Genomic DNA, 27,322 nt, shown 5'->3' with positions numbered 1-27,322 from the left:
TATTCTCCTTTAATAAACTTTTGCCCTTTTTGTTGTATAATGAAAAAAGAGTCTTCTTTTCTCTAGACTATTGATTCTTGAACAGAGAAAATAACTAAAAATTCCACATATGCAAAGTTTGGGGAAAAAACCGAGGTTATTTATAATGAGGATCAACAAAGGTGTGGAGTTCTTACCTGTCACCGATGTCCTCTTGCCAACTCTTTGCGGACTCGTCGCTCTACCCCTTTCAGCTCTATCACCTCTCTCATTTCTCTCTCCTCGGTCTGCCCTTTCATTTTGATGACGTTCCGGTGAGCCGCTTCTGGATTTGTTCCTCCATTCCAATTCTCTTTCCCACCTGATCTCCTCACGTCGTTCTCCTGCAACCTTTCGAAACTACAACATTACCAGGATATTAGGGTTCATGATGAGGACACCACCACATGTAGGGTTAGGACGCAAAATCTCAGTGCAGGATCCACTAGAGGGTCACACGTAGCAACAAAGCCGTCTTGGAGAGAGACTTTCAAATTTATTTCAAATCAAGTTTTCTCCAAGACAAAAAAGCCGTAGGCAATGAAATATGTTGTTAACTATTTTTTTTACAGATTTCAATTATTTTTACATTATTCACACTATAGGTGGTAGTACATTCATAGAATGTATAACTTTGGTTTCCTGTCACGATTCTTAAAACTTCTAAGCTAGGAAATGAAGGAAAGTGATAAACTTTAAAATTTGTATGTAGCGCGTAAACATAGAATCGCTTTAGAAAGTGCATAAAAATTTACATCATGAAATGGATAATAAAGTAGCTTCCAAAATTCTAGGTAAAAGTAAAATAGTTACAGATGTTACTTCACAGAAAAAAGTTGGTGTCATTTTTGTTTCGGGTAATTTTCGTCTATGCTTAAACCCTCAACCCTTATTTTAACAAGTATAATCAAAGAGCATACACAGAAAAAATCTGAACTCATTTTTGCTCCATCTCATGAAATCTGCATCAAAATGAGTAAAAATATAGGTTATGTTCTACATTGTGATATTTTCATATTGGTAGTACTGCAGAATCTTGTAAATTATGTAAAATATTGAAAAAGAGAAAAAAAATGAATAAAGAAGAAATTCGTTGAATGTGATTAGTGCGTCGTATTGGATTTAGTGGCTATATAAAAGCAAGTGTTTCATACTAGATAATGAATAATTGGGGAAATTATATGAGGGAACAGGGAAAAATTTCAAGGTGGTTGAATTTGTAAATTATTTTTAATTAATCTCGAATTTTTTAATGTGGGCGTCAATGACGTTAACAATATTCCTAACCTAAAAATTCTATTATTTAATTTCATTAATTTGTGTAAATAAACTTTCAGAATTAAAGTTTACGTTTGTTTATTAAAAATAATTATTTTATTTAATATTTTTCTAAGTAATTATTTGTTTGTCCACGATAAGTTAACATTAATCTCGAACTCTAAAATCATTTTTGTTGCACAGTCTGATATACGACTCATTTTGAGTTTAGTTTTTTTCTGTGTATGCAGAAAATTAAAATTTGAAATAAAAATCAGAATTTACTAATTATTACCAACTGTTGCAGTATCAATTTTTCCTATTCATTAAAAAAAAAAATGCATTTTTCAGAAATACGCAATTTGCAAAACTCTATATTGGAGCAGAATCTATAAAACTAAACCTATGCTATTAAATTCACGATTATTGAATAATATTAAAACTGCGTAATTGAAAGTATAACGGTTATTTGGCATATATAAATGAAATTACTTCCACTGCATAAAAAAATAACAAAAGGATATTTTAATACCTCTAAAGAGTAATCCGCACTAGTGAATATGTTTTAATAAAATATTCACCACTTTAGTGTATATATACCTATAGAGACTTTATGTTGAAAAAAATTCATATCACTTTTGCATATATGAGAATTTCTCGTAAAAATTTTACAAAATAGCGTACGTGTTCAATGTTCACGCTCAAGTTTTTTGGAAAATTGCATACTACGCGTCAATTTTATCATCACGAACGCACCACGTCAAATATATATATCTCATGTACTCTGTACTCGATCGTTTTTTTATCCAAACGAAAAACCTACTCCCAATTGAATTCTTCTGCCATATCGCTTCAAATTGACATCTTTTTATTCTATTATATGATATTCACTTTCTCGATTATATTAGTTATCATTGAATCAAATCACGTACAATTTGCTCTGAAAATTTGTGAAATTTTCTGACATGAAATGCTCGACATGTATATATGAAACAAAACCAGACGATTTCATTTGCAAATAATTTCATGGGAATGAAAATTAGATTTATATGTAAGCATTTATGCAGAAGCTTACACTCAAGTTCTAAAGCTGAAGCAATTGGTGCGTTTACATGCCTGCCTTTAATTTCCATTCGGTGTTCCTGTGTGACATTCAACCAAACAATGCCTTTCAATACGAAAGCAGATCGAGTGAAAAGCCGTGTTAAAATATCAATAAGTCCACTTTCAAGATATATAGAAAATTAAACTCTGCCTTTTTCACGGTATTTGTGTGAAAACATTGCTTTTGCTATATTCAATCGTGCTGTACAGATATCATCAATTTCTACCGAACAAAAATGAGGCATTTAAAATAGATATAAAATGAAACAAAATTGAAACTGACCATATATATGTATATCGTTTTACTTTTTAATAATTGTCTCGTTTGTTTTGAAACCCCATTTTTGATCTTTAGAAAAAAAAAACATTCTTTTGAATGTTATTTGCCATTGAATCAAAAATACTTCTAACAAGGAAATTATTGATTTGAGGATTCGGATTTATATTTGAATCAATAAAATTTATTTTGTCAAAAATCTTGTTGATTCAATAGAATACTTTTTCCAAATTTAATTGTAAGCGTTATTTACACTATAGATATACTGAAAGCGTTATCTTTATAATTATTTTAATATTTACAATAATATAGAAATTTATAATTTTATTAAATTTCGTTTTTTCATTGTAGGTCTTTTGAATTTATTACACCTAGACAAAAATAATCTTCTCTCAATTTTACTTATTTATACCATGTTAACCAAAAGAGGATTATTTTAATGAGAGATTACTTTTTTCTGGGTGTATATTCACATTGAAAACAATTAAAATTTTAAAAGCGATTTCAAATCTTCTTAAAGGTATACTTGATTTTGTTTTTGCTTATTATTTAATTTTAATAGAAACCCAAAAAACGAATAAAAATTCTTATATTTATCAGCAAGATAGTTTTTGAGAGAAATAGTAATTCTGGTTGGGGCGCATGAATATATAAAAATCAATTAGCTAGAATTTTCATTTTTGTGAATTTTATTTGATAGAATTTTTTCTTAGATGAATTGTCATTTTTCGAATTAGCATTTGAGTTACTTTCTTTTGTAAACGAAATTTTATTTAACATAACTTTTAGGTAATTTTTATTTGACATAATTTTTATTTTAACAAATTTTTTGTTATCCAACTTTTTATTTTATAGAATTACAATTTAAACCAATTTTAATTTATCCAAATTCTCATTCAACAGAATTTTAGTGATTCGAATTGTTTAATGTTAGAATTTTTAAAATATCGAATCTCCATGTGTCAGATTTTTTATTAACGCGAATTATTATTTGATAGAATTCCTAAAACAGTGAATTTTCATTCGATAGAAATTACAAATGTCCGAACAAACAAAGATTTCGACGCTAATTTTAAAATGAACCAATCACAATTTTCTTAATAATTTCTGAATGGTCTATTTTAAAATTAGCGCCGAAATCTTTGTTTGTTTTGCCATTTGTAATTTCTGTCAAATGAAAATCTGTCTAAAGTGAAATATTGTCCAATCCCAGGTAGCACGTAAGCTTACAGCAATCTTGCGGCAAGCTTCAAATGTCCCACCTGACTCAAGCTTGCACGGTAAGCTTACCGAAAGATTGCAGTGTAAGATTACTGCAAGATTGCAGTGTAAGGTTACTGAAAGGTTGCACAATAAGATTATCGCTAGATTGCTAAGTAAGCTTGCACAGTAAGCTTGTAGCAAGGTTGGTGCAAGGTTGCCAAATAACCTTGCTTTAAACCTTATTTTTTTTAATGTTTCGTCTTTTTTTAGGTTCAAAGCAAGGTTATTTGCCAACCTTGCACCAACCTTGCTACAAGCTTACCGTGTAATCTTGCAGTAACCTAACACTGCAATTTTTCGGTAGGTTTACCATGCAAGCTTTCGGTCAGGTGGGACATTTGAAGCTTGCAGTAAGCTTGCGACAAGTTTGCCGTGCAAGGTTGGAAATATTGCGCGGCTAGCTTGCCGCAAAATTGCTGCAAGCTTACGTGCTATCTGGGATGAAATTCATACAAATGAAAATTCTAGTTAATGACTTTTAAGGAATATTCATACGCCCCTTCTGGTATACTGATGTAGCCCCTACATTGACTATTATTTTGTTACTAACCGAATATAAATGTTTCTTGGTGTTTCCGATAAATAATGACAGATGACTTTTCCTACCTTTTCAAGCTCTTTCAAACTAGCCGGTGATACATCAGAGTGCCTTCTAAGCTCTGGACTTCGAGGTGGGGCAAGTCCAGCACCAAGTGCTCCAAGTTGGCTTATGGTTTGCGAACCCAGTCTCGCATCACTATGCCTTCGTGGAAGTGATTCAAGTACAGGCACTTCGAGAAGTGAGTCTGTCGATTCCTGAGGGACGATGGGCTGTCCTCTCGAAGCTAGTTTTCTTCGACAAACACTGCATCGCCATACTGTCTAAAAACGTATATATAATCTTGATTAACTCATTATTAAGTCGTAATTCAAATTACATATTTAGTTACAATTACAATTTCTCAATAATATGCTTCTTCGTTCTTGTTAATTTTAATTTGTTTTCAAATTTTAGTTCTTTTGCAACTTGTGCAAAGAAAAAATTTAAAACGTTATTCATTCAAGATCAACGATTAACTGCTCTTTCGAAATTGACTTTCCACTTTATACGTAAATTTCTAACATAAAATCTGATACGTGAAAATGAATATTTTCCTAGAAAACTACAGAGAAATATTATAGAAATCTATGGCGTATAGTTTGAAAACAGTTTTCCTAATTTTGAGAATATTCCTCTCGTTTTTAGAAAAAAGAAAAGAAATATATATATATATACATTTAATTCATAACGATTTCAAAAGCTTTTAGAAATAGCGTACTCTTTTACATCTGCATATGTACATAAAAGAAAAGTAGGTTGGAAAAAGGAAGAAGAAAATAGGGGGGGGGGGGCTGTGTATATGAGATGGCCGCAGGTGTTTCAAGCCAAGTTTTTTTTTTGAAAATTTAATATTTTTTAATCTCGATTTTTTTGGATCATCTTTAAATGCTTTGGAATTATTTTTAAAAAAGGAAGAAATAAAATATGTTTCTAGAATAATAATTCTTTCTTTGACTATTTGACATTGTGGTGTTGGCACATTTTCATTTTTTTTTTTTTTTTGAAAGGCAAGATTTTTCCGATTACAATTATACTTTTCTTTCTGGGCTTTTTCATGTTGACTGCATCTCTTATGCTTTCCTCATTTCTACTTTTGCAAGAGAAAAAGGTTTTTCTTTTGAATTTACGTTTCTGATGTAAAGATCCAATAACAAGTGCGGAATAAACTGACTGAGAATTCTTCTTTTAAAAATGGAAAGTAGCACTTTTGTATGAAAGTGAAGAAAAGTTAAAATAGTACGCGCATATAATGAAAAATTATTGAAATGTTTAGAGAAGCATTTACAAGTTTCTATTTAATCCAATTTTAAATTAATTTTTTTATAGTTGTAATATTTACCTGATCTTCAGAATCCGTAGTGTTGGAATATGACGCACAATCTTCACAAACTTTATTTTGACACTCGTGGCATGTTCTAAAAAAGTCATCTGGTTTGAAAGATTTGCGACATATTCTGCATGCTCCGGCACTATTCGGTGGTTTTTCCGGTTTCCTATAAACATTTACAATCGACAAAAAAGTTAATTTAATTGAAAAAGAATATTTTTCAAAATGGTAAAAAGTTGGATGAATGTAAGTAAAAGTAAATAAAATTGAAAAAGGTGTGAAAATAATTAACTGGGTCAGAAGAAAAGTATTTTCCAATAAAGGTGGATGTGATATTTTGTTCGAAAGAAGGGCCTTTGAAGGAGATGAAAATTAAACGTTTCTTTGGAAAAGGTAGACGTGTAATGTGAAGTTTCCTGACGAAAATAGGAAGCCTATGCTAATAGGCATTGCCTTTCAGGTGCATAAATAACGGACGGTGTGGCGCGTCACCTTCCATCATTCCCCTCTTTGTGAGTCTCTCTTCACACTCATGCATTATTTATGCGTCGTGTGGGGTACCTATATATATATATGCCTCTTAAGGCCAAGCAAAAATTCCGACCAAGGCAAAAAGCACGTCGAACGTGTCTTGTAATAACATTATTCAATATACATATTAAAATAGTTCACCCCCAATTTTTTCAAGTTACTCCCTTCAAAGTAATTGAAAAACTTGACAATCAAGAAAAATCCCGTATCACTATAAAAACTATAAATTTAAGATTTATATATAATAAATATAGAAATATTTATGAAAAATAAGGTTTGCTCAGAAACTCAACAACTATCTCAGAATCTTGTAAATTATATAAAATATTTAAAGAGAAAAAAATGAATGAAGAAGAAATTCGTTGAATGTGATTAGTGCGTCGTATTGGATATAGTGGCTATATAAAAGCAAGTGTTTCATACTAGATAATGAATAATTGGGGAAAATATATGAGGGAACAGGGAAAAATTTCAAGGTGGTTGAATTTGTAAATTATTTTTAATTTTTTTAATGAAGACGTCAGTGACGTCAACAAAATTCCTAACTTCTATTATTTAATTTCGTTAATTTGTGTAAATCAACATTAAGAATTAAAGATTTCTTCAGGACTCATATAATATTTTTGTAAGCAATTATTTATTTGTACATGATAATTTAAAATTAATCTCGAACTCAAAATGAACCTTGTAATAAAATTATTTAATATACATATTAAAATAGTTCATCCCCAATTTTTTTTTAAGTAATTCAGATTAATTGAAAAACTTGACAAAAAAAAACCCGTACCACTATAAAAACTATGTATTCTAAATTCAAGATTTATGTATAATAAATATAGGAATATTTATGAAAAATAAGGTTTGCTCAGAAACTCAACAACTATCTCAGAATCTTGTAAATTATATAAAATATTTAAAGAGAAAAAAATAAATGAAGAAGAAATTCGTTGAATGTGATTAGTGCGTCGTATTGGATTTAGTGGCTATATAAAAGCAAGTGTTTCATACTAGATAATGAATAATTGGGTAAAATATATGAGGGAACAGGGAAACATTTCAAGGTGGTTGAATTTGTAAATTATTTTTAATTTTTTTAATGAAGACGCCAGTGACGTCAACAAAATTCCTAACTTCTATTATTTAATTTCGTTAATTTGTGTAAATCAACATTAAGAATTAAAGATTTCTTCAGGACTAATATAATATTTTTGTAAGCAAATATTTATTTGTACACGATAATTTAAAATTAATCTCGAACTCAAAATGAACCTTGTAATAAAATTATTTAATATACATATTAAAATAGTTCATCCCCAATTTTTTTTTTAAGTAATTCAGATTAATTGAAAAAATTGACAAAAAAAAACCCGTACCACTATAAAAACTATGTATTCTAAATTCAAGATTTATGTATAATAAATATAGGAATATTTATGAAAAATTCTATTATCTCATCAACATGAAAAACTTACAATTCTGGAGTTTCCTCTTTCGGCTGAATGTCCTCGACCGGAGTAACCTTGGCCGGAGACAATTTCGTCACTGAAATCAGATATCTCTTGTTAGTATTCATGTGCAAGAAACAATAAAAGGAGTATATGCACTTCCAAAACCGTTATTATATTTCAATTCTCTTTCACTGAGAATCGAAGACTTAATATAGTAAAAGTTGATCGATTTCTGTAATTCCTCCTTTTAAATCTTCAATCAAGTGATGAACTGTATTCCTCTAGTTCTATAACTTGTGTACGTCAATGTCCACTCGGAAACTGGGTTTTCAATGAAGACCAAGGCAGGAAAGATAATAATATTTCAAAGGGATTCTATTCTTTTCCAATATTACGCCACAATGCTTCGATTACTTGCAATTTTCTTTTCAATTCAAAATATACAAGGTTTAATATATCAAACGTTCATATAAACCAATAAACATACGAATTATTTTCATTTATTATTCAAGAAATATTATTCTCAAGAATGACACAAAATTTTATTAATATTAGTAAAAAATATATATATATATATTTAAAATCTAGTCCTTTCAATCCATTACATTTATAATCAATAGTTAAACTATAAATAACTGTAGTTTATATAAGAAAGAAAAGCTAAAATGTCAGAAACATTTTATATTTATATAATTCATACTTTCTGAAAAAAATATATCTATTGAATCATTTCATACCAAAGGGAATAAAATTATTGATTCAAAAGCATATTATATATAAATGTTATAGAATTATTAAAATACTTTTAAACTAAGCTTTGTCGTTTTTTCCAGCATTGTAAAAAAACTTATTTATACTTTCCGTTTATACATTTACCTCTCTCTCTCTCTCTTTCTCTCTCTCTTTTTCATTTTAAAATGTAATTTTACACTTTCATGGTGAATCGAGTCATTTTACATTCAGAAAGAATCAAGTTAATTCTCGAGCTCAAAAACTGAAAAAGATTTAAGGTCAAAATGGTGACCTAAATTTCAAAGCAAGAGATTATGTAAAGTACGCTGCACTTTTAGATTGTGCAGGTTCTTTGATAACAAATCGACTTCTTACTCTTCTTCTCTAGATCTTCTCGGATTCTCGCAATTCACAACTCATGGCAGACAATTACAACATCTTTTTTTTTAATCAGTGAAAAATGAATCTTCTTTTCTAAAGTGAAACTTTGTTTTGAGAATAAATTTAAAAAAAAAAAAGAAAAATCTTCAGCTTGTTAATTTATAGTTCCAATTAAAAAAGCTGAACAGATTTTTTAATTTCATTTTTATATTTAAATGAAGCAACATTCACTGAAAAAGATTTTTTTTCAATAGAAAATAATCAACATTTTTGCGAAATAAAAATAAATTATTGAAAAACATATGCTAAAGAGTTTATAACATATTTGTATTTTTGAATCAATAACGTTCATCCTTTTGGTAAAATAGAAAAAAGTATGTACAAAATAAATTTAATTTATTTTTTAATTTAATCTCTCTACTAATTTTATAACATTAAAAATTAATCTTTTTGTTTCTGTTTCAGAAGTCCAAGCAATGCAACCCAAGTACATAAAGTAAGTGGATATGTATACTTATTTTTATTAACTCTTAGAATTTTTTATAATCTCGTAGAGATCAGTTTTTTTTGTCTTGAGACACCTATTTAGAACACACAACTTATTTTTGCAGAATATAGAAGTTTATTAAAATTTGTATGGAGAATAGGGGAAAATTTTTCCTGATTTAAATTTCAGGACTTGAGCTTCCTTTAATTGTCCGGATTGTAAAAGTGGGTCAGAGCATGGTGGTGCATATTCCTGGAATTGCTCCTTCTGGGTTTAATCAAAACACACCTCTCATGTATTTTCATTTTTGGAAAAAAATTTTATTTATTATTCACACCTCTATTTATATATATATATATAGTAAATAAATGTTTATGAGAGGAATTTTATGTGTCCCTTGGCAAGATATAATTTTAAAAGTAGAACAGCTTTTTTACAGTTTAAAAAACTTTGCTGCTATAATTCTAGAAGATTCGTAAAATTAACGCTCTCATATAAAGAAAACCTTTTTCTGTTGAAATGAGATTGTTAAATCTTAAAAAAAAAAAAAAAAAAAAATGAAAGCAATTCCATTACGAAGAAATACGCAATCCCTCATTTATAGAATTCGATAATAATCTTAGCGCAGATGAAAGGAGTCTTTGCACGTTTCTCCAACACATTCGATCGTCATATTCTATGTGCAGTTGTGCATATATCTCTCTTCTTATTGAAGAAGAGGAAACTTGCAAAACAACTAAAATGGATCCAAACTTGGAGAGAAATTCCATTTCTATCACTAGTATTATTTAAGCATAAAGAGTTGATTCAAATAGATGACATTCATTTATGCTTCCGACACAAAGAACTCGATATTTATCTCTATTGACTGCCATTACAAACGTTGGGGAAAAAAATATAATTTTTTAAATTTCATAAATTGATAATAATGAAGAATTCAACCAAAAACTAGTTTTTTTTCCATTTTCAATTAAGTCACCAAGAATCTTTAAATTGTATAGTAAAAATGATTTGACACAGTACTTTTATTGAATTAACATAGTGCAATGCGAATGTAAATGTAAAACAGGTCGCCCCAATGTGGAATACTTTCGCGTTGCAATCACCATTGCAATTTATTTCTGTTGAAACACCTGTCAGCTTTTACATCGAAAAACAATAATTGTCACATATGTGATTTGATAACGAGAAAATCAAACAGTAATTTAATTTCGTTTACTTGAATTTCTATAAAAGTGAATCAACTGTAACCAAAGTGTCTAAAAAATTATTATTATTATTTTTTTTTATTATTATTATTATTATTATTATTATTATTATTATAAACTAGAAAAACTCGTGAAATGAAACTAATAATTTCCGGATTACGGAGATATATAATCACGTTTTCACCTTGTTTCTTGTACAGAAATTCTAAATCCACATTCCTCAAAGGAGCTTATTTATCTTATTAAATTGCGTTGTAGACTTGAACACAGTGAGATAAGTTAAACTTTGAAGCAAAGAGTAAACGCAAAAGAGAAGTTTATCTTGTTTCTTCTTTCAAGGAAGATCTGTCTCCTTCGACAGCTTGACGAGCTTGCGGGAACAAGGACGAGCTTCCCAATGGTATACATTTCTTGCGGGCCTATGGTCTTAGGATTTATCCTTTATGTGTTAAACTAAAAAGATTTGTGAAACTTTAATAACATCAAGAAATATTTAATCAAATATTTGCTAAAAACATTTAAAGCTTAATGTAATATATATTAAGACTTATTTAAAGAAAGTACAACTAATTTTACCTTCAAGGATCTTGGAAACGAGTTTTTGTAATGAGTTTTCTTTACACTAAACTTGTGCGGTACGAAAATGTTTGCAATTTTTTTTCGTGAAAGAAAACAACAAATAATACATTTTAACATAACATATTAAAAAAACGTTTTCAAAAAACTAGAATTAATGAAACATCATTTAGAAAAGGAATAATAGTCTTTTTGTTATTAAAAGTCTAGGAAAGATCTCTAAATTAAGTCTTTTTGCATCAACGAGAGATTCATTGTCAGCGACGAGTATCAAATGGAGTGCCGGATATATTAAGTCAAGCATTTGAAATTTTAATCCATATCATTTAAATTTTCCATCTGCATTAATTGAGAGTTAAGTTACTCTTGAGATAATTGTTTAAAATTATATAAAGCCTTAATTTACATCTCAAAAGACAAAGTTTATTCTTTTCTTTTTTGGAGTATTTTGCTACTTTTAATATAAGTCAATTAAATTTAATGTCGGTTAGTTATTAGGTTTGACTTGAGTGTAAATGTTAATTTCATACTTAGCAAATGCAAAACGTGTATAACGAAAGACCACGCGCGCGTTGTATTCAGTAGTTAGAACTCGGTGTGGTCAGACCCTGAGTATATTTATAGCTCCCGTAATAATCTAGCACTAAGTTGGATGAGGATTGCTCAGAAACTCAACAACTATCTCATCTGCCAGTGCTGAACGCACATAGCCTTCAGAATATCACTTGACTGAATTGCAACCAAATTTACTTGATGAATGCATCAATAGTTACATGCATCAGTTAGGTTCTCTGCTTTTGCATTTACTTCAGATGCGATATGAATGTCAATTTCGACATTTTTTTCAAAACACTATTGTGAACAGGGAAAAAAACTGAATTCATTTTTACTGCATCTCATGAGATCTGCATCAAAATGAGTTAACAAACAACTTCATGTTACTCAAAATTCGGTGAATGTGATTAGTGCGTCGTATTGGATTTAGTGGCTAAAAGCAAGTGTTTCATACTAGATAATGAATAATTGGGGAAAATGTATGAGGGAACAGGGAGTGAATTACGTAACTTTTTCCGGGTCCCCCACATTCCGTATTCCACATACCGGATCCCACTTCCAAAATTTCGTATTCCAAATTCCACTTTCCAAATTCTGTTTTATACATTCCGGATCCGACTTTCAAAATTCTGTATTTCATATTCCACATTCCGGATCCCACTTTCAAATTTCCGTATTCGGGATTCCACATTCTGTATTCCGGATTCCACTTTTCATATTTCGGATTCCACTTTTCATATTCCGGATTTCGAATTCCACATTCCGAAGTCCACTTTCAAAATTCCGAATTCCGGATCCTACATTCCGAATTCCACTTTTCATAGTCCGGATTCCACATTCTGAATCCCATATTCCGGATTCCATATCCCACATTCTGAAAGTAAAATCTGGAATGCGGAATGTGGAGTATAGTATCCCGAATTTCTGGAGTGGAATCCGGAATACGGAATATAAAAAATGGTACCCGAAATGTGGAAATCGGAATATGGAATGTGGAAACCGGAATATGGAATGTGAAAAGTGGAATCCGGAAAAAGTTACGTTATTGACCCAAACATTTCAAAGTGGTTTGTATTTAAAAATTATTTTTAATTAATCTCGAATTTTTTAATGGGGGCGTCAGTGACGTCATCAACGTCAACAAGATTTCTAACCTAAAAATTCTATTATTTAATTTCATTTTCACTAAAAACTCAAAATGAGTAAAACCAGATCATTTTGAGTTGAATTTTTTTTTCTGTAAATGCTAGTCAAGTTTGTCGAATCTGAAAAGTCAAAAATTCAAATAGTGTAAAAATGAGTATTATTTTCCACAGCATATTGTAGTCACACCTAAATTCTGGTTAGAGAAAATCTGAAATAGACTCGAAGAGATATCATTGTGAATCACAACGGAAAACATACTTTAGTCGTCGTAGAAAATCCAATTTTGCCTGGGTATCCACACTGCCGTATAGTGATGTCTGAAAAGTTTTCTCCCAATAGCAAGTGTTGCCACGACTGAAAATCTATTGGCTTCCTATCGGAAAAACGCGGAACACTATTCGACGAATTCTCAGACTTTATATATATATATATACTGAAATATCTCCGGGCTGTGCGCGGCTTGTACATGAGATCCTTTCCACAAGATGAGTAAACTAGTGTAATAAAAGAACGGAAAGAAAAAAAAAATCCAGTTTCATATTACTCGTAAAAGAAAATTTACACACTATCACTTATCTAGCTTAAGGGCATGTGTCAACGATCAGAACATTGAAATTTACTCGATTCTCTTATATTTTAACTTTTAAAATATACAAAGAGAAGCTTATTAAATATTTGCGAATTTATTATTTATTTCTTTATGCGAATTTTTAATTCTATCTGAAAAGCACAATTTTCGTTTAAGAAAATTATTTTTACATTTATCAGATATAGATTCATTGTTGAGAATATAAATTTTTGTTCAACAATAAAATTTTCATAAAATTTAATAAAAATACCTTCTTCGTCTTACGAAACGAAAGATAGTTTGGAACAACTCTCGATAAGAAAGAAGCAGATTTTCTCAATTTTCCAATTCATTACGCAGCATCAATATAGGTCCAAGTCTGACAGCGGAAATTAATCTGTGAGATTATCCGTACATGAATTTTCCTCTGACACACAAATACACATAATATCTGCCCATTTATACCAATCACACTGCTCAGCGTGTATTTAACAAAGATTAGAGATTAATCCAACGATATTACGTTAATCAGTTTTCGAGCCACGATTCTAGGGGTAAATAATCGCCAATTCATCTGATGAATATAATATTTGAATTGATACATTTTTTTTAGAGGAACATACTGTATTATTTTTATGCATTAAAAATAGATGAATTTTTTGTTTTTTGTTTTACCTCAAATTGCATTTAAGCATAAATAAATTTTTATTTAGTTTCAGGAAAATATATGGTCAAGTAAATATTTATATTGAGCACACGGAGCAGTTTTGTTCATCCAGAATTCCATTTATCTTCATTGAATACGTTATGCAAATACGAAGAGAGCTCCCTATTACCCTTTATAAAACTCGACTCGATCATTCGTTGCGTGACTACAATGAACTGTGGATATCTAATGAAATTTTTTTCTTCTCATATCAATCTTTACATTTCAATGAAATTCAAACTATTAAAAGTAAAAAGTTTTTAGGAAAATATTTTCTTGTAACAAAATAAATGAAAATCATAAACTGAATGTTTCATCTGAAATTTTTTAAAAAATGTTTTTAAATTATTTTTATCAAACAAAAATTAATGCAATAAATCAAGTTTGTCAGAGATTTTTTTTTTAAGTCTTTTCAAAATACAATATCTTTTATTATTATAAAATAAAAAAGAAAGCAATTAAATAACTAAGTATTGAGAATTTTTGAGAGTTAAAAAGGGGAATTCAGACAAGATACATTGTGCAAAAAGTTTGAAAAGCATCGCGGAAGAAAAGAGAAGATTTAACAAATAAACTTTAAAGAGTCGATCCAAGTTGAAATTAAATTCGAATCCGATAAACTGTTGTTAAATCAGGAGAGCAACTAAAGTAGTATATGGGAGGTATACGATTATTGTATATTTAATGTTTAATACCCTTTAATTTTAACAAAAATACAAATTCTTTTTAAGAAAAAATCTATATAAAAGAAAAGGAATTATAAAATAAAACAATTAATTTTTCCTAAAACCGTATTTTTTGTCTAAAATTTAGAATTTCTTCTATGAAAATTTCGTCATATTTTGCCTGAATCATAAAATGCTTTTTATAAAATTTAATAGTTTCTCTGGTGACTTTTTGTTAAAATCATTTGTAAATGTCCAAATATCTTTTGTTGAGCCATTTAGGAAATTTTCGTTTTACACTATAATAGTGTTTAGTTGGATTTTTCTCAATTTATAAACAACCTATAATAGGGGAGGAAACGATAATGCGATCTACCCTACTTCGTTTATGTATTACTACCACATTATAGATCCCTTGGGGTTAATCTGGATTCCTAAATTTTCTATTTACCTACTTTCTAATGCAAGACTTTAATGATGCAAAATTGCCAATGGCTCGAGAGAAGAAGTCGCTAATCGAGACTGCAGTTCATCTATAGGAAAGTATCATGGGGATTTTTGATAGGTTTTCATTATCAATATTTTCCAATGACCTCAATCTCTTGAACCATATAACTGTGACCTATATATTCCCAACTTAAAACTCTACTGCATTTGAAAGATTTACCTTTTATGTCTTGATTTTGGTTAAAAATAAAAAAATTTCGAATTGTAATGAATGGATTTTTATATTGGTGAAGCTAAAATGAAATATTATATATATGGTCTATTTTATAAGGGATATCTTCTGGATTGTTAGAGAGAAACAAGATGTCTACAGAATAATGGATATGTTTGTGACATTGTTGAAATAAGCGAACGAAGGGAGACAATGTCGACTTTCTGAGCCCACTTAATCTTCTTAATCCTTTAACAAGACATAACGGAATAAGAGAATTGCATTGTTCTCACCTCGTAAATATTCATGACTTCATATTTTGATTCTGATGCTTCAATTACTGAAAAGACCGCTCTATTTTAATATTCATTTCTCAATTGTTTTAAAATCATTGAAATTGTTTTTTTTAAGATATACTTCAATTTTTCTGTAATGTTTTAAAATATTTTCAAATTTTCAATGGAAAAATTTTTATTGAAACATAATTGAGACTAGCATTGTATAATGTTTCTGGGGATGTTACTTACCATTTCCCGTTGCCGTTATTAACCCACTGCCCAACTGCCTCAACTTGCTAAATGTTGTTCCGCTCTCTTCCGGTGTTACGGATCCCGTGCCAGCTTCCGGTTGGTTCGCCACCATCTGTACCAAAAAAAATTTTTTTTTAAAGAAAAATTACCTTAAAGATAAGATTAAAAAGAATTATATTTTTGCTGCAAAGTAGTAATTTATCAAACAATTGTATAAATAAAAATGAGATTGCTATTATATAGCTCATTTTTAGATTATAGTTAACAATAATTGCAAGTTAAAGTAGCTAAGTATATTTAAAAAAAAAGATATTAACTACATATATTACAGCTGTTAAAAGGAATCAGCTGCCCATTGATTTTCTATTAGAGTGGAAACTGAAAGGTACGAGAAAGTCAAGTAAATAAAAAACGAACAATAGGTAATTATAAGGCTGCAATCTCTGATGGTAAAGCATTGGTCTTGTGCAATCAGGACTTGAACTTTCATTTAAAACTACTCTGTAGCTTGCTATTTTCGTCAAAAATATCTCTCTTTTTTTTCAACAATATTTTCACCTCTATTTTCATGTTGTTTTCTCTATCAAAATTAAAACTTTTAAGTATTATAAAATTATTAAATATTTTTCAATTAAAAATTCTCATATAAACAAAAATTTTTCAAGAAATAGATCATTTGGACAATAAGGTGACTTTGATAAACCCGCGGAGTAGATATATATTGTCAACCGCCAATTCTCTTTCGCTTCATCCCTTTATATACATATAATGCAGGTTGTTCTGCGAATGTATTATTCCCTCGAAGGGCGCTCTTTGCTTGGAGGATAATACTCCAGGATTCTGGATGGTTTCCAGGAATTCGAAATAGCCTGACCGATTTAATCCCAGCTTCGCTAGACCACTCGGCGAAATTAGTCTTGATGTTGAAGCCTAGAGTGCTTGATTCCGCAGTCTCCATTGGAATTTGGCAATTTTAATTACAACCATTGAATATATATATATGAAATATTTAATGACAATTCACTGTCAAAATTGCGCGACACTTTATATGATTATTCATATGAAATGTATCAAAAAAAAAAAAGATATACACCACTTTTATCTGTGCGACAAAATATGTACATCGTTTCTGTCACTGAAGTGATATTAGGATTATAAAAATGTCAACAGAACCATCAGTAGTGCATTTAACTGCAAATGCTATTTTTACAGAGATACATTTTTTACCCAATATATATATATATGATTGTTTGAATATTGTCTGTTTTCCATAAAATCGTTTGAAACCTCACAAATGTTTGATATTGATAAATAACAATAAACTTATTGAGGAAGCATCAAAATCACTTTTATTCACAAACCATATTTGCCATATACGTATCAGAAATGTCAATTTTTATTCGATTACTCTGTGCGATTCAAAACTAGTCAAATTCTAAAAATAAAATTTACTGACTATCTTTTTCTTACTGAAATAGTTTTTTAAAATTCAATTTTTATCGTTTTATTGATAAAAGTTAAATATCAAACGATTTTTTAATTTAATTATTCTATTTCATCCAATTCTTGTCATTTTTAAGTATAAAAGAAATTATTTTTAATGTTATAATGTTGTATCTAAAGTCAATTTTGTGAAAATAAATCTTAAGATTAACACCGTGTTGAAATATATCCGCGTATTACATGCATGTAACAACTCATAAATTTTAGTTGTCAAGCAGCTCAACGTTTTATTCATTCATAAAGTCCACTTGAATACGATTGTTATATGCCATTCATGCATAACATATCGAAAACTATGATTTATCTTTTAAAAATTTTCAGTTGATTGAAATTATAAAAAGAGATTTGAAATTAGTAAAGAGAATTTAATTTGAAAACAATCTATGAATGATAGAGTTTAAATCTAAAAGATCACGTCTCCAGCAAAATCGTGAACAGACTTGTGATTCTATACTTTTACCGAAAGAAACGCGTTTCTATTTCAGTCTTAGATTCTTTCTGAAAAGTTGAAAACGAACTTTAAACCATTAAGTGACTGATACTCTCATCGTCATCTTATGGATCTCTCCTAAGATCTGTTCTGCACCCTGGAGTCACTACGAGTTGAAAATTTCAAGTTTCCTTACCTCATCAAAGTAAGTCTTAAGAAAAAAGTACTCTATTTTTTTTTTTTGATAAAAAAACATTATCAACTTTTCTTTTGAGAATAAACTTTCTCTCTATAAGTTAAGAATAATCTATAGAAATATCAAGTTGCGAAGAAACTGCAATTTCACTTTTTCACAGTTGATTTTATACTTTTTTTTCAAAAAATTAAAAATTGCTATAATTACTAAAAATCATAGTGATATTTATGATATTTGGAGAATAAAGCAATTTAATTGATCCATGAAGAAATAAATCTTGAAATTAATTAATTCTATTAGTAAATTTCTGTTATACGCTTAAAAGGTGGAGATATTTTCAAAGGAATAAATCTAGAACTATAGTAATTCTCCATTCAGTGTAGGCGAGTGACACCCACTTGATGTTATAAGCCTAATTGGAAAATCTTCTACAAACAAATTTATCAACTACACCTCCGCAGCTCTTCTAAATCGCCATAATCAACAAACTCAATTGATCCATTTATTCGTGAAAAAATGTTTATTTAATATTTAATTCTTTTTTTTCAAACAATTATTTTATAACGTATATAAATAAAAAATTGAAACTTAAATTATATAAATTTAATCCATAAAATGACTTTCCAATTTTGTCTAAGGGGTTCGGTCTCTTTCTTCCTCTTGTGCATTTTGATTAATGTGATTGACAGATATGTCCCACAAAAAAAAGTGGAATCTGACAAATAGGTTTGGTGGCAGAACACGAGGGGAACAATGAAAGCGATCTGGGGATTTACTCCCATAATACGGAGATCAGGTGCACATCAAATACGTTAAGAAAATTTTGATAGATTTCAAATAATAGTATAATACTAATATTTAACAATTGTTAAGAAAATTTCTGGGTACGTATTACTAAAATAAAGAATGCTTTCGGTGAATTATGACAATTTTTAAAAGCCATATAGTTTGAAAGGCAGAAAAACATATATATTCTTTTTACTGAAAGAGTTTTTAAATTTAATAACAGATATAAAACAATAGTTGAATTTTCTCTCGAACAATTCAGAATTTCTCAGTAAAGCCATATCTTTTCTTGAAATCGAGTCAAACCGAGTCTATACGTATAGATTTTAGAAGAATAAACGTAATAGTAGATTTACTATATTTCTTATTATATACTTATTTTGAGGGTAGAGAATTCCATATATATATGTGGGTTATAGAGTAAACTGTGAAACCAATATTGACGGAACATTAAATCAATATAAACAAATCAAAAAATAAAACAGTTATTTTATTACATTCTCATTTATTGCAATTTTTTTTTATATTACTTTAAATTTTCATTAAATCTGAGGCAATAAATCAAAAGTTAAAACCATTTTGGACAAGTTGCTGACTAACTTTAGAAACTCAATAATTGGCATATGAAAATCCGAATAGATACTGAAACTTGTAGTTGATATAATGTCGAAATTTATCAAATTACTAAAGTTACGCAATCGGAACGGAACTTGAGGTATTTCAATAAACTGTGTTTTGCACTCAAATATCTTTCACATTAAGTCAAAATGATATGGATACAGATTGCCGTTTAACTTTATACAAAATATCCAAGTGTTTTCCAAACTTAACAGACTTACTCTTTTTTTTTTTTGATTGAATCGTTTTCAATCTGCATTCAATGAATTATCTTTCATTTGACTTTTTCAAGAGCATTTAATATTTGCCCCAGAAAGGAAAAATGAGAATCTTTTTTTTATTATTCTGTTATTTTTTAAAACTCTTTTGTCTCCTGATCTCGTTTTTTTAGAAAACGTGAAAGAAAACTCATGATAATCTCAGCAAAAAATGATATAGATTGCTGCCTGGCGATCTTTCGGTAATAAGAGAAAGAGAGTGCGTATTGAAAATTCAAGTGTCTACTCCAAGTCGACTAAAATTTCAATCGACCTTTCACTTAGAATTTCATGAGCCTTTCATGGACCCACTCTTATGACGTTTAATCGGTTTTTCTCGTTGAGCAGAAAAAAAACGAAAAACAAAATAGGGGAAGACACCAATGACGAAACATATAGAGTTAATAACCCTCCTCTCTTCTATAGAAATGCCTTTGGAGAACGGTATCTAGGAAACCGCACAAAGAAACGAGAGCAGGCACATTACTCGGGAATACCAGGACCTGGCTCAAAGCCATATATATAGGCAAGGCGAGGGTCTGAATCGTCCATTGCAATTGGCGTTTTTTTTTTTTTTTTTTTTTTTTTCATAAAACTTCTCAAATACTGATTTTGACGAACACGATCCATAACTATATCTCTAGAAATGCTTAGAATTTCTCTGCACTCGTATTACCACAAAAATCGATACATATTTTCCGATTACCATTTCAGCTTTATAGCGATATTTGAATGTTTGAAAATGTATATTGATTTTGAAAAAAAAAGAAAACCATTGGTTTAGATTTATTTTTATTTTTTCGTTCTCGAAGAGCAAATAAAAATTTCCTGTATAACGGAAGAAACGTTCGTAGTAGTAGCGGAAATAAAAGTAAACTTTTTTCAATATTCTCCTTACATTGAAATATTTATACGCTTTTTTTAAGCACTTTTAACCCTTTACTTATTTTTTTTCTTTTGCGGTTAAAAAATATGAAACATTATGAGTTTTGAATTTTGAAAAGAGAAAAATAAGAATTGACATGTAAAATATTTTGAAAAATTGGTGACACTGAAAATTTTTGGTATAGTAGTCAAGAGTTTTCTCTTGAAAGCACCTAATTTGCTTAGAGTAGAAACAGCTGTGCTCTCAAGTGGAAAATACCAGGTGCGGCGGGACTGAGACTACTGAAACGTCTTTTCCTTACCTACTCTAAAATTTTCTCAACTGAGAGTATCCATCTACCAATACAGCAATTTCACCATTTTTCAAGGAACCAAAAAAAATATGACTTTCAGCTTTATTAAATTATCTAATTTAGAAACGGAAGGCAATTTTATTTAAAAGAAGCAGTACAAAAAATTAAAAATAATTTAAAATAACTTACCTTCTTCATAAAAGACATGACATTGGTGGGCAACATTCTGGCGAATCTTATATGTTGCTCGTGTGAATAGAAGAAAATTCGAGTTATTGCGTTGAAAAATGTTCGCACCTCTCGTCCTGCCCTACGGCTTCAGTCCTAATGAGATTCATAAAAAAAAGTGGCAGTACAGTGGTTTTTTTTAGAATGGCTGCGCGTCCCTTTTATCGCGGACCACTGTATTGCACCTCACATCTCTGACATTTGTGATAGATTCGTGAAAAATGCGAGCCACCCGGCTCGCCTATTTGAAACAAGAGCATCCCTCTTCCAGGCAATTTTCCACTTTTTCAGTCAATTTCTTTTCCGTTTAATTACACTGCTTCAATTATTCTTTAATCTGAAACACAAATTTATCAAATTATAAAGCAATCGTACAGATTTATAATCAATAACAGAAATTAAATATTGATAAAGCATTTTCTGTGTTTTACTAAAAAAAAAACATTGAAGGCTATTTTTTAAAAATAAATTGATACGTTGTGGAAATAAAATAGATGAAATTTCATTTAATGTGAAACAAACATTTTTATGTTTGGTTCACTCTCTGTCAGTTGGTGTTGATCGATTTTAATTGTAGAAAAGTAAAAAAGAGTTTGTGTTCATATAAATAAACAAGTTGTATAATAAAGCCCCCGTTAGTACGAATTTAAAGTGACCTATCTGACCGTGCACCAGGAAACGCTTTTATTTCGTTTGTTACGCTTGACGCCAAAAATTACAAAGCGTGACTATTATTTGCAGCTCAGTTGCCCTGTATTCATATTCCACTTAAGCTCACAAAAATTGCTACTAGTGCTCTTCTAACAAGATATATATGTGGAACGTTTTATTATCTCTAAAAATTGAATTTGTGAAGAAGCCCCTAATTAAAAAGGTACAAGGACCTCTTCAGCAGTTAGTTTATTTACTAAATCAGTTTTTAAGAATTAAAAAAATTATTAAAATGACTCTTTAATCTTTTTTTCAAATTAAAAAGCAATTTTTAATTGATTTTTTTGATGGAAGACACATTTTGATACACGGAAAAAAACTGAATTCATTTTTACTGCATCTTATGAGATTTGCATTAAAATGAATTAACAAACAACTTCAAGTTACTCAAAATTCGGTGAATGTGATTAGTGCGTCGTATTGGATTTAGTGGCTATAAGCAAGTGTTTCATACTAGATAATGAATAATTGGGGAAAATATATGAGGGAACAGGAAAACATTTCAAAGTGGTTGGTTTTTTATAAATTATTTTTTATAAATCTTGAATTTTTTAATGGGGTCATCGGTGACGTCAACAAGATTCCTAACCTAAAAATTCTATTATTTAATTTCGCGTTAATTTGTGTAAATCAACTGGGGTGCATGAATAACCCATAAAAATCATCAGCTAGAACTTTCATTTGACAAAATTTCTTTTTAGACGAATTTTCATTTTTTAAATTAGCATTTGAGTTACTTTCTTTGTCCAAATCATAATTTTTAGGTAATTTTTATTTTAACAAATTTCTTTTTTTCCACCTTTTATTTAAAAGTATTATAATTTAACTTAATTTTAATTTACCAGAATTTTTATATTCAACAAAATTTTAGTTATGCACTATCTCTGCAGAATCTATATTTATTTTTTAGCCTTCTTTTTTTTATGCTACTTTCTTGTTGCGCTCAGCTTTTATGACAAAAACGAATTACTTGACGGAGGAGGAGGACCTTTCACTTACTAATTTCGCAAAGCAGCAAAACTCACAGCACCTCAACGAACAAAAGTTTACGCCTTTTTTTTCCTTCGGAAAGCACAAGGACTTACAAGATGTCCAAGGGTGGTATGCGGGTTCATTTAGTTTCTCTAGAGGACGTTTTTCGAGCTAAAAATGACCTGGGGTTGAATTTTCTATTATCCTTTGTACGAGCTTTTCTGACCAAAAAAAAAAAACTTTTATTCTGTCTTTTCGATCCACAAGACTTTTCAAAGTGTACATACAAACTTACTTTTTTCTGTTTAAAAAGCGTAGGTTTACAACTTTCTGTATTTAATAATTAAATCTTGTTTTCAAATAATTTATTTTTCAAATATTGATAAAATAGCAAGATATTGAGTCAATTCATATCAAGGCAGTGCATATATAAGAATTAAAATCGATTATTTTCCATGATTGGCTTTGTTTCCTACTTGTTGCTTGCTTGTGATTCTATTGTTACAGAGGATAATTTAAATATTGAAATAATGAATACAAAAGTAGCGGAAATAAACAAGTGTGACAGAAACAAGAGAATTAGTTGTTTTCCTTTGAGGCGCGCATTTTTTTTTTTTTTTAAATAAAGTATAAATGAAAAACATTCAGAAGTAGAGGAGATTAATAATATATAAGAGGGCAAAATAACAAAACAGCTTTTCAGGCAACTTGAAAAACACTGAATATTTTGTTGTGCGATAAACTCTCAAGAAACTTCTCTGTCTTATTAAAATGTGTCCAATTTTACTTACGAGTTTTCGAGAAACTTAACTTTTTACCATTATTTATTCAAAGTTTTCTATAATGATATTGTTATTAATTAAGAATAATTTAAACTGTAGTATAAAAATGAAATTGCAGTATTAGGTACTAAAAAATTGTTTTTCTATACAGGGAGAAAATTATTAATTAAATCACATTATTTATTTATTTTTAAAAATACGATTTATTGTTTTTTGTTCTTATAGATTTTTTTTTGCAGAATTCCTAAGTTATTTTAAAGTAATTCCCACACTATTTGGCAAGTGCCCAGAAATCTTATTACGGACAACTTGTTGCGGTGCTTCCGCATCCGGTGTGAATCTCAATACCTTACTAAACCGTTCACGTACAATGTACGATAAATATACAAAAAAAAGTATGCTTTATGAGAAGTTTCATTAACTTCTTTTTAAGATATATTAACATCTCTCTTAATTATTCTCATTTTCTAAATAAAATGATTTATAGCTGAAAAATAGATGATTTACAATTAAAATATAAAAAATTATGATTTAAAATTTTTATTATACATTTTAAATTAAAAAGAAAATATTTATATTTTATGAGCAAATATTTCAGTGGTTTTTTTTGATGGGATCATAAATTTTGCTAAAGGTTTAGCGTTCGAATTTTGTATTACCAATTTATTGATTGAAATTAAAAAATCAACGCAAATGCCTCTGCAAAGCTTTGTTACATTGAACAGGGCGTGGTCGAATGAAATTGAATTAAGCCCAACGCACCCTGTGGCCTACCACACCGCATACCATATACTCGAATTGTAGAGCTCATAATGCCAGATAAAAATGTAGATTTTTTTGTTGAAATTTATATAAACCACTTCTTTCCAATAAAGTGCTTTTAAATTGACATTTAATTAAAAAAAAAGAAAGAAAACAACCAAGCAAATTTACAGATAGTATAAAAGTGTCGCTTTTATGATCACAAATGAAATAGAAGATAAAAGTTTGCGATGTCGAAAGACTTGTTTATGCGTAAACTCGATTAAAGGTTTTACGATTTTGCTTACTTTAAAATTTATGACAACCATTTCATGAAATCTAATTCACGATAATTTTACTTTTATTTTCATTAATGACGTGATAGGATTACATTAAAATCTTTTTAATATATATATATATATATTAATTTAAGATAAGCTCGATTAATATTATGACTTATGAATATAATTCACATTGTGAGAGTTTACATTTAATTGAAAAGTTGACGACTGCATCGCGGAAAGTCTTTTTAATTGCTAAATTCTATAAAGGAATTCTTTTATTAAATGGTTGAATAATTAATTATTCTCTCCTTATTCGCGTAATGAAACGGAGCATGAGAAGAGTGAATCACGTGGTGTTCCCAAGTCTGCTCTCGTCATATATCCCCTTTCCCCGAAACAACCACCCTTGTCACAACAAGCATTCTCTTCTCCATTTACACCCCCGATTGCAGCTCCTGTCATTGTCAGATGTTTCCAGAATGCATCCACAATATATGACAAATTCAATTTCTCAAAATTCAAAACTTTAAATTGATAAGCTTAAAAAAGCAAGAAATTGAAAAGATTTAGAATAGACGTTGAAAATTAGTACAATTTCAGTGAAGAGAATTGCCAATTAGAGACGGAAGTGTCTGCAGAACGTTTTCTTCCACCATAAACCTCAGGCAAAGTTTTCTACCACTCTTTAATAACGCTTCTCTTTTTCAAAGAATGTGACACTGAACTGAGGCATTCATTTTTCCCCAAGAATTAGGTCGTCTAGATGTAGTGTGTCGCATACAAACTAGAGTCAAAGATATTTATGAACAAAACATTTTTTCTGTCAAGTTCATTGCTACAAAATTCGTTAATTACATTTATATATCAAAAAAATATTAATAAGCTTTTAGAAATTTTTTAATGAAACAGATCAAAAAGTGCTTTGTAATTATAAAATGCATATTAAATCAGTATAAAGAATTTATACATTGAAACAGAAAATTCAATATTATTTGTTCGATAATAGACGAGTTGATTGTTTAAATAAAATAACATTTTTTCGAGGGAAAAATAACTTGTGAATTAAGTTGTACACTTGTAAAAAAATATTCTGAATTTTCCTGAATTATCTTGAATTACATGAATTATCCAGAATTATCTAAAGTATTGTGAATTATCAAGAATAACCTTGAATTACTTTGAATTATCTCGAAATACTATGAATTAATTTGAAGTATCTGAATTATCCTAAATTATCTGAATTACGGTGAATTATCATTATCATGAATTACCATTAATTACTTTGAATTATCTCGAATTACTATTACTTATATTGAAGTATATGAATTTATCCTAAATTACCTGAAATACTGTAAATTATCACAAATTATCTTGAATTACCTGAATTAATTATCATGAATTACTTTGAATTAATTCAAGATAATTCAAAGTAATTCATGATAATTCACGATACTTCAAATAATTCAGGATAATTCATATACTTCAAGATAATTTCCGATACTTCAGATAATTTAAGATAATTCATAGTAATTCAAAGTAATTCAAGGTAATTCATGATAACTCACGTTTGTTCAGATAATTCAGGATAATTCATATTAAACTTCAAGATAATTCAAAGAAATTCAAAGAAATTCAAAGTAATTCAAAGTAGTTTAAAGTCAGTCAAAGTAATTTAAACTGATTCACGATACTTCAGATACTTCAGATAATTCATAGTAATTCAAAGTAATTCAAAGCAATTCAGGATAATTCATATACTTCAAGATAACTCCCGATACTTCAGATAATTTAAGATAATTCATAGTAATTCAAAGTAATTCAAAGTAATTCAAAGTAATTCAGGATAATTCATATACTTCAAGATAACTCCCGATACTTCAGATAATTTAAGATAATTCATAGTAATTCAAAGTAATTCAAGGTAATTCATGATAACTCACGTTTGTTCAGATAATTCATATTAAACTTCAAGATAATTCAATGTAATTCAAAATAATTCAAAGAAATTAAAAGAAATTCAGAGTAATTCAAAGTAGTTGTAAGTCATTCAAAGTAATTTAAACTGATTCACGATACTTCAGATACTTCAGATAATTCATAGTAATTCAAAGTAATTCAAAATAACTTGAAGTATATGAATTATCCTGAATTATCTAAAGTAACGTGAGTTATCATGAAATATCTTGAATTACTTTGAATTATCTTGAATTACCTGAATTAATTATCATGAATTACTTTGAATTAATTCAAGATAATTCAAAGTAATTCATGATAATTCACGATACTTCAAATAATTCAGGATAATTCATATACTTCAAGATAATTTCCGATACTTCAGATAATTTAAGATAATTCATAGTAATTCAAAGTAATTCAAGGTAATTCATGATAACTCACGTTTGTTCAGATAATTCAGGATAATTCATATTAAACTTCAAGATAATTCAAAGAAATTCAAAGAAATTCAAAGTAATTCAAAGTAGTTTAAAGTCAGTCAAAGTAATTTAAACTGATTCACGATACTTCAGATACTTCAGATAATTCATAGTAATTCAAAGTAATTCAAAGCAATTCAGGATAATTCATATACTTCAAGATAACTCCCGATACTTCAGATAA

General features: G+C 29.0%; 2 protein-coding genes across 8 annotated transcripts in view; one reads left to right on the top strand and one right to left on the bottom strand.

The window, feature by feature from the left end:
• Positions 1-27,322, top strand: part of LOC127279214 (uncharacterized) — a 138,271-nt gene that overhangs the window by 83,028 nt on the left and 27,921 nt on the right. The window contains exon 4 of the mRNA XM_051301446.1: positions 9,384-9,414. Coding sequence (XP_051157403.1) covers positions 9,384-9,414 — 31 coding nt within the window. The remainder of the gene's footprint in view (positions 1-9,383; positions 9,415-27,322) is intronic.
• Positions 1-27,322, bottom strand: part of LOC127279194 (regulating synaptic membrane exocytosis protein 1) — an 83,554-nt gene that overhangs the window by 45,437 nt on the left and 10,795 nt on the right. For 6 of the 7 annotated variants that reach the window (XR_007842610.1, XR_007842611.1, XR_007842612.1 and 3 more), the window contains exons 2-7: positions 21,175-21,550; positions 16,015-16,129; positions 7,830-7,899; positions 5,839-5,992; positions 4,526-4,780; positions 177-378 (exon numbers count right to left, since the gene is read on the bottom strand). Coding sequence is in view for 3 of the 7 variants with exons in the window: in XM_051301414.1 (XP_051157371.1) it covers positions 177-378; positions 4,526-4,780; positions 5,839-5,992; positions 7,830-7,899; positions 16,015-16,129; positions 21,175-21,210 (832 nt within the window). In the remaining 4 variants the exon portion in view is untranslated. The remainder of the gene's footprint in view (positions 1-176; positions 379-4,525; positions 4,781-5,838; positions 5,993-7,829; positions 7,900-16,014; positions 16,130-21,174; positions 21,551-27,322) is intronic. The other variant, XM_051301413.1, reaches the window with a different exon arrangement.

Source organism: Leptopilina boulardi, unplaced genomic scaffold, assembly GCF_019393585.1.
Source record: "Leptopilina boulardi isolate dan_hultmark-lab unplaced genomic scaffold, ZJU_Lbou_2.1 LbouV2_214, whole genome shotgun sequence".
Taxonomy (NCBI): domain Eukaryota; kingdom Metazoa; phylum Arthropoda; class Insecta; order Hymenoptera; family Figitidae; genus Leptopilina; species Leptopilina boulardi.
Note: the sequence above shows the minus strand (reverse complement) of the source record. Positions and strands in the feature narration are given on the sequence as shown.